This window comes from Enoplosus armatus, chromosome 16 (genome assembly GCF_043641665.1).
Source record: "Enoplosus armatus isolate fEnoArm2 chromosome 16, fEnoArm2.hap1, whole genome shotgun sequence".
Taxonomy (NCBI): Eukaryota; Metazoa; Chordata; class Actinopteri; order Centrarchiformes; family Enoplosidae; genus Enoplosus; species Enoplosus armatus.
Window position 1 is genome coordinate 11,286,274 of NC_092195.1, and position 14,653 is coordinate 11,300,926.

The window sequence follows — 14,653 nt, forward strand, 5'->3', positions numbered from 1 at the left end:
CTGAATGCAAACGGGGAGGGAGCTGCAGATGGAGCTGTTGGAGAACAAGAAAGGATCCAAAATATCAATACATGAACAGATTACAAATATAAAAGAAAGACTTCATGATTTCAAATGTAAATGTTACATTGTTATCGCTCACGCCCAAAACAGACATCATGTTCAAGCTTATCATCTGACACAACCAACATGAGCAAATACAGACCTGTAGATGAGGCAGCAGAGGGTGCTGCTGCTCCAAAACCAAAGGATGGAGGAGCAGCAGCAGCAGGAGGAGCAGCAGCAGCAGCAGGAGGAGCACCAAAGATGAAGGGCTGAGCTTGAGCTGGGGCTGGAGTAGAATTCAAAGGAGCAGCTGACGGCGCAGGTGGCTGGCTGTCCTGACTCTGGCCGAAGACGAAGGCTTTAGCTGGAGGAGCGTCACTAGAGGTTGCAGCAGGCTGACCAAACATGAAAGAGCTCGGGGCTGCAGAAGAAGCTGGAGCCTGAGTGGAGCTGCTGCTGCTGCTGTTGGTGGTGGTGGTGGTGGTGATGCCGAACAGACTGGGGGTTGAGGTGGTGGAGTTGGTGGAGTTGGTGGTGTTGGTGGGATTACTAGCCATAAAGGAAAATGCTGGTTTTGGAGCAGCAGAAGAATCTGTTGGGGAAAAAACAGTTGATTATGATGTGTAATATAGTGCAGGGATTAAAGAGGCAGTCCACCGATTTTACATGTGAAAATCAGTTTACTGGTTACAGACAATACTACTCATATACATAGCTTTCTACAGCCTCAGGTAATGTCTGTCAAACTGTATTTGGCATAAGCTTGGGGACTACGAATCTCTAACAGACACACCTGACCCACACTAGGGACTAACAGTCAGGATACATTGGCCTCTGCTGCTTCGATTTTGACCCAAGTCCCAAATTGTATTGTAAAGTGCGAGTGGTTTAGCGGTTGACAATAGGATAACATTTGTGATGTTGTTGTGTCACCCACATCTCAGCAATGCATTTAGTGACTGATATTGTGAGCAAACTGTTATAAACCACAAAAACTGGATTTTCATTCAAATGAAACAAATTAATCATAAACAGAAAGCATAGCAATCACAAAATAATTATAGTATCAGTGTCCAAACTTTCTCTCACCTGTAGTACTTTGTCCAAAACTAAAAGAGGGCTTTGGGGCGTCTGCAGTAGATGTTTCACTCTTGTCTGCTGGCTTGCCGAAAGGGTAGGGGGGTGGAGGTTGTTCTGTTGGAGCACTGGGCTTGCTGAAGGAAAAGCCTCCTGAAGCAGCCGGTGCTGGTGCAGCATTTGCATCTTTACTAGCAGCACCAAAGAGGAAGGCAGATGGAGCAGAGGAGGCAGCAGCTTCCTTCTTTTCCTCTGGCTTCCCAAAGGTAAACGTGGGAGCAGCTGGCTCTTTGTCTGCCGTTAAGGACACAAATGTAGTGCCCCCTTGTGGTGTGGTGGACGCCAAACTTCGCTCGCCCAGTCTTCCAAATACAGACCCAGTGGTGGTAGCTGTGGTGGTGGTTGAGTTGGTGTTTGTTGATGCGGTGTCATTTGACGATGCCACATTGTCACTCTTCTCTTGAGAGGAAGCAGGAGGAGTGAAACTAACAGAGGATGAGGTGGTGTTGTCTGATGCTTTCTCTTCAGGTTTTGACAGTCCAAAAGTGAAACCGCCCTTAGAGGAGTTACTTTCTGTGCTAGATGATCCACTTCCAAACACATCAGCTCCAAACTTGAACCCAGAACCTGCGGCGGGTTGGTCTGACTTTTTGTCATCACTAGAGGCAGTCCCAAATTTAAAGCCCTCAGATGAGCTGCCGAATTTGAACTCTGAAGAGGCAGTAGTGTCTTTAGAAGTGGTTTCTGATGAGGAGCTTCCAAATGGGACTCCAAATTTGAATCCACCTGATGATGAAGAGGAGAACTCTGACAATGAGCCTCCAAACTTAATACCTCCAGATCCAGCTGCACTGTCTGATATGCCGAACTTAAAACCTCCAGAAGTAGAGGTAGAAGAGCCGAATGTAGATGAGCTGGAAGTCCCACCAGCTGATGAGCCAAAAGACGAACCAAAAGCTGAAGAGAAACGAAGGATAACAAAAAATAAAAAGCGTGGATTAGATGCAGGATATATTTCAAAGGTGTCAGATTTCTAAAACATTTTGAGTAGATTTCATATGGTTTAATATGATGCACACATGGAGATTCAGCAGCATGTCATCTATGTGGCATCAATAGTATATTGCCCTAATGCACAGAAATCAGAATACCTATAAATACATTTTAGCCACCACACACTTGTTCCATCGTTGCTAAGAAGGCCCTTTTGATTAATATGAAAATGTGAGTAACATTTGGCCTCTTAATGCTTTTCAACCTAAACGGTTCCCAAAGCGCTTTACAGATCAGGTCACAATCACCAAGCTGCCATGCAAGGTGCTGGTCTCCATCAGGAGCAACTTCAGGTTCAGTGTCTTGCTCAAGGACACTTCGACATGACGGGAGAAGCCGGGGATCGAGCCCCAAACCCACTCTACCTCCCCCAGTGGTAACCACTGTTAAGTTTGCGAAAAGCTAAAAGTAGGTCGCTTTTGTTACCTTTGGGCTCCACGTTAGCTCCAGGTTTGGCTGCCTGACAGGCAACACACTGTACATCAGCAGCCTTATTCCGTACAAGACAGACATCACAATCCCAGGCACCCTCTGGCTTCTTGAACGTGTCCCCCAACCCAAACACTGGAGCACTGCTGGCTGAAGACGACACTCCTGCTGAAGCTCCAGCTGATGCTCCTGTTGTGAGGATGAAAAAAGGAAGATGCTTCACTTAACTAACATTTGCCTAAAATACCTTTTAGTCAGTGACACAGTTAATGGAATTCTACTTTCATGAAAAACAAAACCCAAGATTCAGCACTTAAATATCAAAATTACCATGGTCATGCTCTCATTACCTGGTTTCACGCTCATGCAGGCCACACACTTTGTGTCCTCTGCCTTGTTTTCTACCAAACATGTATCACATTCCCATGCACCCTCAGGTTTTTTGAACTTGTCACCAAATCCAATGAACCCTGTAGAAACGGGGGCTGTTGGGGTGGATACAGTCTTAACAGCTGAGAAGGCAGAAGGAAGAGTCAGTGAGGGTTTGAGCCCCGTTCCCGGTTTGGCTGTTTCGCAGGCCACACACTTTACTGCATCAGGTTTGTTTAAAACAAGACACGTATCACAGTCCCAAGTTCCTGCAGGTTTGGAGAACATTGTGCCAAAACCTGTGGTGGTTGTAGTGGTGGAGGTGGTGTTCGTGCTGCTGCTCTGTAGCCCAACTGAGGTGGCGGTTGAAGGTTTACTGTCCATAGATTTGGATGAGGAGGAATTTGGCTGTGGGGCCATACAGCAAACACACTTGGTGTCTGATAGCTTGTTCTGCACCAAGCAGACATCACAGCTCCAGCCTGGTGGGGCTTTCCACAAATCGCCAAACCCGGTTGAAGAAGAGAAGGAGGAGGTGGTTGTGGTGGTGGAGGAGGGGGCAGTGGATTGTGTGGAGGTCTGCTGCAGAGTGTTGTCCGGGCCTGGGGAAGTCTGAGCAACAGGAGAGGCAAAGCCTGGACACAACAAGGGAAAGTTTAAAATAGTGGACAACCTTGTAAACCATAGCCATGCAAAACAAACACTGCAGATGTGTATTAAGATATTGACTCTAACCAGGAGCTTTGAGAAGATCCAGCACACTGCCCTGCTTTAGTGTCTTGGCTGGTTTGAAAGGTCCTTCAAAATCTTCTGTGCTTTTGCTTGTTGCTGGCTTCGCTGTAGAAAACATGAAAACACAAAGATCACACTTGAGTTCCAGTTTCCCAGGAAAGTACCGGCATCATGCCAATTGTTAGAAAGCTCTCTTACCTGCTGCCGCTATGGGAGTGGCCAGCTTTCCGTTTGACATGGAGGGACCCAACATTGCTACAGGGGCACTAAAAGTGAATCCAGTCTACAAAACAGGAAAAGCAAATTATTAACATCAATGTTACTGTTGTAAATACTTGCCCATCTGATCACTTAGTAATCATTAAGAGACAAACTGTTTACTTACTGAGGGGGAAAAGGAAGGGGGACTAGCAGCAGTTGCTTTGACAATAGGGGAGGAAAATGTAAAAGGTACACAGGGAGGTGTCGAGGCTGTTGGTGGCTCCTGGAAAAAAACAAACAAAGCAAAATGCATAAATAATGTTGTTAGCCATTAGACTTGGAGAAGCATTGTAGTGGAATGAGACAGTTTTGAGACAGACCTTATTTGGGACTGTTTCCTTAGCGGGAGTCACAGGCGTGACATTGGGGGTGGTGCTGATGGTGGTGAGAGGTGGAAGAGGGGAGGTGAAGCTGAAGGTGGGCAAGGCGGAGGTGCTAATGGGAAGTGAAATGGCTGGAAGGTCTGGTACCTCAGCCACCTTAAGTCAGAGAACAAGCATAAGTATCATTGTGTGCTCAGTTTCAAGGAACAATGCATTTTATAGTGACATGTGTAAACCATTAAATGCCATTTCTGAATATCTGATCTGGATTTTCTCTCGGCCAGGTCTGAAAATAAGTCTGATACTGCCTTGGTATAAAAGTATGAACACTTGTTCCGTACCACTTTCATACAAAAGCTGTATCAAGGTGATAAGTACTGGAAAACTAAAATCTAGAGTTAATTTGATGCAAAGCCCTTACCTCTTCCTCTTCAGGGCGTTTAGAGGAAGGCCGTGCAGTGGTCCTCTCTCTCTTCATCTTTCCTCCTCCAGAGTTCACACTGCTGGCTGCAGGCGTGCTGGACAGAGGATAAGCTGGGCCACTGAAACCCATTGTGCTAGAAGTAGAAGGGCAGACAGGAAGAGGTATACTCATGATTTTGTGTTTTCTATAGCTTTTAATATTTCACAGATGGTATCATCTGTAATAAATTTGGGAATGATCTATCAGAGTGAACTTACCTTTGAGATGGACCTGGGCTTGCATCAGGTAGTTGCGGTGATTGTCTTGTGAGCTAAATGAATGAAAACAGCAACAAATTTAACATCAAGTTTGTATTAGACTCCATTTGGCTGCATTTAATATAGAGGGACAATGTTGTGGTGTAATATAAAGCCGTGTAATCTGTGTTTCTGACCGTGTCTCTTGGGGTTCTGTCCAGAGTTCGGCTGACTCCTCCAGGAGTCAAAGTAGGCCTGAAGGACACGGAGCGGTTTCCTGACACCGATGCTGCAGCAGGAACCACCAGCTTCTGCACCGGTGGGAGGGAAGAATCCACCTGAATTAAAGAAATGGTGGTAAAATATAGACACAAGACAAGATTCAGAACACATTAAGTGCTTCATTTGTTGTCTAAATGTGTATAATTATCAGTTATCAGATATTTTTTTTTACTCCCAACTATCAATATCAGCCTCAAAAATGTTGTTTTGGTCAGACTATATTTTGGACCATGCCAAGGGAAAACACCAAAACAACAATCGGCCATGAAAGGCTCAGTTAGATAGAGGGCTTTCTTGTTTTGGACCTGAAAGGGTCAATTCCACCATTGTTGGGGTTTACAAAGCAGCTGTCGCAGCTGGGAATGTCTGACAGTTATTACTGAGCACAAGTCCAGCCCAGAGCTGGCACAATTTAACAGTAGACTACACTTAACACACTGCATATGAACACACACACACACATACACACACTTTTCATGAGCCAAATACATCATGGAGTCTAGCGCACTTTTGCTCACACGCACACACAGTGGTGAACAGCTGTGTCCCAGCCGAGGAGAATCCTGTTAACTGATATAAAGGAGGCCAACAGGCAGTAGGACAGGAAGTGACAGGAGGACAAACCATAACAAGTGCTGCTGGGTTTGTACAATGATACCCCTGTTCATATCACTAAGCCTTGTGCAAAACTACAAACACACTGGACAGAACACACAAGTGAAGTTTGCTTGTTGATGTGCATACACAAGCTTAAAATCATTCAGGGACATACAGCACAAAGTTATTATAAAACCAGAAAAACAAGGCTTAATGTGGATAGCTACACAAACACATTTTTTTACAAACCACACGAGAGGATATCATCACAAGAATTTTAAAAATCTGTACTTACCCGTTTCTTTTTTGACTGGAAATGTGAAACATCTAGATTTGTGCCATCCATTGACTGCAAAGAAAGGTATTTTATTGTTAAGACAAAAATCTAGATATTTTCAGGTGGTCTTGATGTCAGTATTTCAGGATTTGAACATTTCACAGACACTTGTGATTAGAGAATATTGGCATGCTTTTCTCATGTTATGAGGTGTTTATGACCACATAGTGTGCTGTTTCGTAAAATGTGTCACTGCAAACAAATGCTTACAATATATTTAAATATATTAAGAGCTCTTACTGCTGACAGAGGGGATGAGGCTGCTGCTGGGATTCTCCTGGCATCCTGTAGAAGAAAAATCAAAATGCATCCGTTTTAGATAAATTATTGTGAAGTCTTACCACCGGCATACTTAAAGATGAAAGAGTTTAAACAGAGGACATAATGGTGTTTGTGTGTTCACTCACAGCCAGCGGGCTCGACATGCGCTCCAAAGACTGCAGGATGCGTCTGGCTGTGGCGCTGGTCACCCCACAGGGCTGAGCACCAGCAGGCTTGGCCTTGATCTGTCTCCTCACCGGGGCCTACAAATCAGATGAGCTAATTTAGTCTCCAATTAAATAAATAATATTCACACTTCAGTCACATTCCTCCTATGATGTCAGTGTCAAAAATAAACTCACCCACTAAAGGCTGCAAAACTTTAACAGCCAGAACACAAAATGTAACTGTAGAGTGACTACTACTACTACTTTAAACCTAGTGTGCTACTTCACTACATGAATTTATGTAACAACACTCTAACATTGTTTGGCTCATCATATACAAGAGACTATATGGTCCTCGCTAGGTCACCTGGTACGGTGTTCCAGGACGAGTGCGAGTGCTCCTGACTGCAGCTGCCCCACCATACATGGTTTTCCCGGGGTAGAAAGGTGAATCTCCAAGCTGGCTGGAGTTTAGCATTGAGTTGTTGAATGTCGACTGGAAGAGAGAGGGTTAAATTAAATTACTTCATTGTATTACTAACCATTGGCATATCATTTATTTTTACAAGTTTCTGTAATGCACGAAATGAAGACAAGTAGGCATAATAATTAAATAATATTAATATTTACCCCTAAAAATCCAGCTGTTTTCTTCTGCTAATAAAGTCATGTCAAATATTGTTATCTTAGAAGATGTAAATATTACTGTCCAAAAAGTGTTTAGGCAATGTTAACAACATCCGACACAACAAGCTCAGACTTGTATTGTCACTCTTAGTTTGTTTTTATAATTTCAATACTTATCTCACCTGGCACAAATCTGAGTCAGAATACACTCACACAGAAAGCTGACTAGTTAGTAAAGTAAATAAGTAAGTAAATGTACAGCATAATGATCACACAAGTGAAGCTGAATGCAACAAAACATGCTGTCTGTGAGTGGAGTGACACTAACATTGATTTTCCAGACAATGTGCGTTAATGAATAATAAAAAAACCCATAATTATTCATTATTGAGGTAAGAACATTTATCTACACCTTAATAAGCATTGGTCTGTGCGAAATTTGCAAAATGTCTGTGGTTTGAAGAGTTGGGTTCAATGACCAAATTCCAGAGAGACATTTTATATCTAAGTGGGTCACTGCTCAAATGGCACAGCCATAGCAGCGTTTCCCATTCATAGGCTCTACTTGGGCAGCCCTTTCAGGATTACAGTTTCCTGGTTAGTTACAGCGAAAATGGACAACAATTAGTGTCAAACTGTTTGCCGACATTGTTCAACTGAAGTTGCGTATGTCTGAGGAAGTTACAGTAAGAATTATGGCCAATGAGCCAGTTGAATGTTTACATTTTTCAAAATAAATGACAAAAATGTTATTTTCTGCATTTGTTTTGGTTTTCCCTGCTGTAAACATACCAAACCATGACCCCAAAACCTAGGCACATACTGACCGTGAATTTTGTGTATAGTTACACCCCTAGTATTGGATGCCTAATAAATAATGCCTTGTCATGTTTAATGTGTTAATGTTAAGTTAAATTATTATTATTATTTTAACTTACAATGGTAGATGGACTGGCTAGCTAGTAATGTTAGCCTCGACACAGAACTGAACACTCAGTGCCAAGTGGTGTATCAATAAGTTAGACAGCTACAGCTAACTACAGTTAGATCTCTCTCTGTTATTCATAAACCTTTGTTTGACTAACTTATTACTGAACCCGTCTGCCACACGCCTAGATACAACCCTGACACACCAAAATACAGAGTTTTGTGGCACAGATAGATCAGTATCTTGATGGGTCGACACACAGGTACTTACATTGGAGGAAGTTCCAAATACAGACAGGTTGAAAGCAGGCCTTTTCAAACTGGACTGTGCAGGCTGAGGTCCAGAGTTTGTTCTGTCTGTCTCAGGGGACCAAAGTTGGGGAAGTGATGCGGTTTTGGAGGTGGGGACATCTGTAAAAGAGACAAAAGAAAGACCTTTTAAAAACATCTCTATCTTAAATCTAACTTAGTGGCCCAATCTCTACCTTCCAGGCCTGAGCCAATCCAAACATAAGAGAAATACAGTCGCCTACACCTCTACCTACACTGCAACCCTACACTGATTCCTTACAGCAACTTCTTTTGGTTTTGTGGTTGAACTTGCTGTCTATGCGCTGCTGTTCAGGTTCAGACAATGCAAAGAAAGAGACCAGGTAATCACACAGGAAATGTGTGCTGGTTTCTACCCTTTTGTAGTTTCACACATTTAACAGCTTAACTAGTGCAGGGTTGGCCAATCACATGCCATGTAAAGTCAACAGTCTGCTGGTTCTTATTCCAACCAATCACCTCATCAGGTTATTTTCCCTCTGCTTGAAGGTCTGTTAATCAGTGGGTGGAGTCTTTGGACAACCTACAGACTGTTGACTCATAACACACAATAGCTGGTGAAGGGTGTTTTCATTTATTGTCTACACATTTCTATTTTTGCATTTGCAGATTTAAAAAGATTCAAAACAGGATGCAAAAATTGTGCACCAGACATAAAATATCTATAGGAGCCAAGAAAAAAGCCAAAAGGGAGTTAGAAAGAAATTAATTGAAGTAACAACATTGGTCAAAACATTTAGCAAGGTGGAAACAACTTAAGGAAAAAAAGGAATTTGTACACAAAACAGAGATTGCGAAGCTTTTTTGAGACAGATGTAGTACTAATGTTACTATCTTATAATAAAATCTGTGTTTTTTCCTCATCCTGTTTTCAACACACTAACCATGCATTTGGATAAAGGTCATGGACAACGCTTGGCCTCATTTATGCAAATTATGCACATTGTGCGGAAGGGTAAAGTATGTTATAGTGGCTGAGTCTACATCAATAATGTGAGTTCAACAGTAGCCTGATAGCGTGTATACAGACGCAATTTGTCTCTGCAGTGTTGATCCAAAAAACTTAATTCTGAAGCACTAAATCTACTTCATTTAAAATATATTACTGAGAACATTAATTGGTCACTAGAGAGCAATTTCATGAGTTAAATTACCACTTGCCTCAGATTTCATTTCAATACAGCTCATTTCTTTCCAATTTGGTCCAACAAGGGTGCCATTATACCTATATCTATAGAGATACCCCACACCTTAAAGACACCCAAACACACGTCTCTATATGCAAAGTAAACACTCTGCCTTTACCTTTATCAGAGGCGCGGGAGGAGAAGCCGCTAGTAGTGGAGATGTTATCATCTTCGTGCTGCGAGAGGTTGTCCTTGATTTCTTTGACCAAAGAGAAGCCTGTGGAAAAGGGTCCAGGGGCTGAGGAGGTGGAGGGTTGAGAGAAGAGGCTGCTGGAAGCTCCCAGGGTCGGAGAAGAGGCATCCAGTGGGGGAAAGTGGAGATGGGAGCGACTCAGAGGAGGTCGAGACAGCACATACTCCTGAAAGTTCAAGGATGCCCGGCTGGTTGAGGGCTCTGTGCAAGAGAGAACAAAGCCCCAGGTGAGCATGGTGGTGCAGTTGACAACACAAAAGAATTGGCATGCAAAAACCTGTTTTGACTCGATTCTCATGTAAGGGATATAAAATTCCCAAGCTGATCTTCTTGATGACTTAAGAGAGTGACTGAGTCCCTCACCTGTGGTACTGGTGCTTGGCTCTGGGGAGTCGCGTCCATCAAGCGGAGGAGGTCCCTCTTCGCTGCCATTAGGAGGAGGAGGCTGGCAGTTCTGGTCTGTCCCCGGTATAGCTCCTCCTCCCTCAGGAGCATCTCCATTCTTGAAGTATTTCTGAAGCCACGAGGGAACAATGCTCTTAACTGTGTCTGTCACTCGACTGATGAGGCCTGACTGCTGCTGATAAAAACATGAGAGAGGGAGAGCAAGCCGTGAAAAGAGGGATGAAATGAGTGAGGCAGAAACGAAAGCATATCACAGACAAAACAAAGATCCAAAAACTCATTAGACCTCATTCAAAAATTCCCTTGACAATTAGCACTGGATAAAATGTGAAACAACGCTGCATATAAAACAGTTTTGCTAGATGAATCTTGCCAATTTATTTTTCAACTACTAACACATAAGATGCTGATGCTTGTATTTATGGTGATCAGACATATAGGCTTAATGCATTTGTGGCAAAGCAATTCCACATAATTTGTTTTCAGATCATATAAAAACTCTTGCGATTTACAAAATACAACCATCAACGCTGCATTTTATTACTTGAATCAGCTGCACAGCCCCATTTGCAATATGAAGCCATTCGTCCTCCCCAGTGCAAAGCAAAACACAAGCTCAGTATGACAGAAACTGGGTCAGGCACTGTGTATGCTTCTGTGAAGCAGTGACGCTGGTCTGCACTGTACTGGGGTCTAGTATCTGATGAATTCCAGTCAATGGATGAGTCCTGTCTCCTACACCATACTTAGAGTGTAACACAATTAAATATCTAGAGAGCTCTCTTCTGTAAAATTTTTATGCTGTAGCAACTTTGTGAAACAATATCCTCTACAGTTAGGGCACTTTCTAGGTCTAACTGGAATATATCCACCATCTCTGAATGGGTAATGAGTTGTCGAAATGCTGCCAAACTTGGTGTCTTGAGCAAAATTTACTCCAATAGTTGAATATACCTGCATTAAATGCTTCACACAAAAGCCAAATTTACAGTTTTCCCCCCTGTGCTAGCATGTGCATCAGAATGTCTAACCCGTAGTAGCTTTCAACTCCTGATAAGAGCCATATGTGCCTCTTGCCTCCTGCTTATCTATGAAATACACCTGTGGGCCACTCTGCACTTTAACCTATGTGCAAATACACACAACTTTAACCAGTCAAGAGTGTAATAACCACCACAGTGCTAGTTTACTTAGCGCTACATAAGCTATTGTTATAAGGATTTAAGGGTGCCACATTTCTGCTGTGGACAGGGTCATGTGACTATGTGACCTGTGTGTGCTACTGCTCTCCCTGGAAGCTATCATGTTCAATTGAAACAAAGATTTTGATTGAATATGCCAATACTTGAGAAGATCCGTGCATCTAGCTTTTCAAACCAAAAAGTCACTTGAATAAAGGTGAAGTGCATGTAACTGTACACCTGTTAAGATCATTGAGTCAGTTGTATTATTACATTTATGCCACGTGAAGATGACGAGAAAGACTCACATTTTTACAACTTGCAAGGAATCCAAACAAGTTGTGAGATGAATTAAGACAGCAATGGCGCAAACATTACATGTCTTATCACACTTATTTTGCTTTTTAACCAGCAGTATTGTGTACACCGAAGTATTGAAGAAAAGCTGAACCCATCTTTTAGGGACAGCTGTACACAAGATTTGGATAATCATTGTTTTTGGTTAACTTTAGTACAGACACGTGTCTATGGACTTAAAATACTTCTGCTTTGCGTGCCACTTAGTCAAATATATGAGCATGAAAAGAATCATGTCTCCCATATGACATGCCTGACACACAACTCATATTTGCATTTACTCAAACTAAATATTACATGTTATACATGCCAGTTATTGTATTTGTTTGTTGTTGGCATGAATGTATTATACATTTTAGTTGATGAAGTGGGATCTGGTGTCAGGAACCTAAAAATGATACTATATGCCAGGTCAGCAGCATTTGTAAGAGAGATTAAATGTCTGTGCTGTGTATACATGCTAAACTAGCTACACTAGGCCTATTATTCACTCAGTTAACAGATTTTTAGGTCTCTCTAGCTAAAACTGCCCTAAATTATAATGTTCAGTTTGTTTTAGAGAGATGCCAATTCAACTTTTTGGTTATTTTGGAAGCTGTATTGTTAGTGATTAACAAATGTGAATGACTAGCATCTCATTGATCGTCTTTGACTGGTCACACAACTATCAATATTTAGACTGTTGTCAAAGGTACTCACTGGCATGCTTTATAAAGTAAGCTTTCCAGTTCAGTTGCCTCTCTAGTCAGACACCACACTAGCAGGCTGATGTTCATATAAACAAACTCACTTGTAGTTCACTATAATATTCTACTTGATGAAATTAGGTGAACGTGTCAAGAAACGTCTTGTACACTGTTATCATTATAGAGTGGTTTTAAAGCCAACTTTAGTTGATGTCCAGGCAGCAAGTCAATCCACTCAAGCAACCATGTGGGTTCCCAATCAGCCAATGCTTCCTGCGCAATCCAAACTGGCTGAGATTTAGCTACCGTTAGCTAGGCTAATATCTAAAATGATTCCCGACAGGCCGGCGACACAATCTTAAAATTTAACTGCGGTTATCCATGGCTGTGCACAGATACAATTTAGAGCCAGAAGATCACATCACTTCTACCGGCGACGGCGTGATACCTCCAAACTTGAGAACAGAAGACAACAATGCGTTGCTTGCCAATGCTAGCCTGCTAGCAAGCATTAGCTACACCAGCTAATACTTAGAATTCTACTTCCTTGCTTACCGCTAACTAGCTAGCAGCTAAGAACTTACTAATAGAGCTAAGGCTGGTTATCTCAACGTGTCATGTGTGCACTTGTACTTTATCAAATACTAGTCTGCTGGTCTAAACGACTCACAGTGCCGTGATTTGACCTGTCAAGTCCGTCTGAATTTGCTAACCTATAAGCCAGCCTGCTAGTTCACTAGCATTTCCCGGACATGCTAGCAGCGCGTGGAGGCCACGAGCGCTAACAGCAGGCCATAAAATGCCTCCAACAAAACAATAACAAGAGCTAAGAAATAGTGGCACCGCAGTCACCGCAACGGCCTCGGCACTAGCTTTTAAAACGAAAACTTTCACTCCATTTACCTGTTTACTCTTGGCGTAAGGTTTAGAGGCGATATGATATCTCCTGCTTCTAATTTTCCCTCCACCCGTGGCCGCCATGGCTCTTTCGTCTGAGTGTCTATCGGTGTTTCGGCGCCGGATAGCTGTCATCCAGCACAGCGGCCACTCGCAAAGGACTTATGGGAAATGTAGTAGTCGAACATAACAAAGAGGTAGGTTTGACAGGACATTGTACCACATGGCTTTAACGTGGGGTTATTTCGTGTCATGTCACTGAAAAGTATTATATAGCTATCGTTTTTAAATATGTTATTGTTTTTATCATTTTGTCATTTTAGTAGAACTGAAACGATTACTTGATAAGTCAATCAAGAGAAAATGTATCTAATTAATTTTTATAATCAAGTAATCGTCAGTCATTGATTATTAGTAAATGGTCAAGCAAAAATGCCATACTCCAGTTTCTCAATGGGATGATTTCATGTTTATTCCTTTGTTACATTATTTTAAATTACATTTCTTTGGGTTTTAGACAGTTAGTCGGACCTTTGGCTCTTAAAATCAAACATTTTTCAGTATTTTCTGATGTTTTATAGACCAAACAATTAATTGATTAGATGAAAAAATTGTTAAGTGAAACAACAATACATTTAATCATTAGTTACAGGGCTACATTTAGTCTTTATCCATAATTACACTGTTGGAGGTCATTGTGGGAGTTTGCATTCCGCAATGTAGTATGATTTGTATGTAAAGTATGCCAGCATCATGTCACTCTGAGGTTGTCCATATTAAGACGAAATCAAATTATTATACATCACATATTGTGTTGCAATGTCTGCATTACAACTTTTTCTTTCTATTAACAAAAAATACATATTCCAGCCAACAACCATGGGAATTGTTTCTTTGGATCTACAAATACTTTCAGTTCTTTGTTATATATGTAGGTGTGAAACAGAAATCATGACGATAGGATTAATGTGAGTCAGGTGCAATATAGTAGTCCAAATATTTAAGGTACTGCAGACATCTGAAGGACAAGGAGAGTGGACACAATGAAAAACAAAGTCAATGATATGTGATCATTTAATTATGTGTACAAATTCACCCATAAAAAAAATCATAAATCAGTAATACCAAGTAGTGCATTGGAGGTTACAATTAACACATTTCAAACATTTTATTTTAAATACAGTGTGGTCTGACACTTAAAGCACTGTAGATGATAAAAAGACTGGAGTCACCAAAGCAGGCTAGAAAAAAAAAGTTTCATTCAAACATC

General features: G+C 41.8%; 1 protein-coding gene across 1 annotated transcript in view; it reads right to left on the reverse strand.

Moving 5' to 3' along the window:
• nup153 (nucleoporin 153) overlaps positions 1–13,467 on the reverse strand; it is a 15,132-nt gene extending 1,665 nt beyond the window's left edge. Inside the window, exons 1-20 of the mRNA XM_070921792.1 lie at positions 13,390–13,467; positions 10,221–10,437; positions 9,783–10,058; positions 8,419–8,558; positions 6,961–7,089; positions 6,573–6,689; positions 6,406–6,450; positions 6,124–6,177; positions 5,147–5,287; positions 4,971–5,023; positions 4,711–4,846; positions 4,287–4,445; positions 4,091–4,189; positions 3,904–3,988; positions 3,709–3,810; positions 2,955–3,608; positions 2,602–2,793; positions 1,135–2,079; positions 206–637; positions 1–34 (exon numbers count right to left, since the gene is read on the reverse strand). The exon at positions 1–34 is cut by the window's left edge and continues 185 nt beyond it. Coding sequence (XP_070777893.1) covers positions 1–34; positions 206–637; positions 1,135–2,079; positions 2,602–2,793; positions 2,955–3,608; positions 3,709–3,810; positions 3,904–3,988; positions 4,091–4,189; positions 4,287–4,445; positions 4,711–4,846; positions 4,971–5,023; positions 5,147–5,287; positions 6,124–6,177; positions 6,406–6,450; positions 6,573–6,689; positions 6,961–7,089; positions 8,419–8,558; positions 9,783–10,058; positions 10,221–10,437; positions 13,390–13,467 — 4,088 coding nt within the window. The remainder of the gene's footprint in view (positions 35–205; positions 638–1,134; positions 2,080–2,601; positions 2,794–2,954; positions 3,609–3,708; positions 3,811–3,903; positions 3,989–4,090; positions 4,190–4,286; positions 4,446–4,710; positions 4,847–4,970; positions 5,024–5,146; positions 5,288–6,123; positions 6,178–6,405; positions 6,451–6,572; positions 6,690–6,960; positions 7,090–8,418; positions 8,559–9,782; positions 10,059–10,220; positions 10,438–13,389) is intronic.
• Between the last annotated feature and the right edge of the window lie 1,186 nt (positions 13,468–14,653).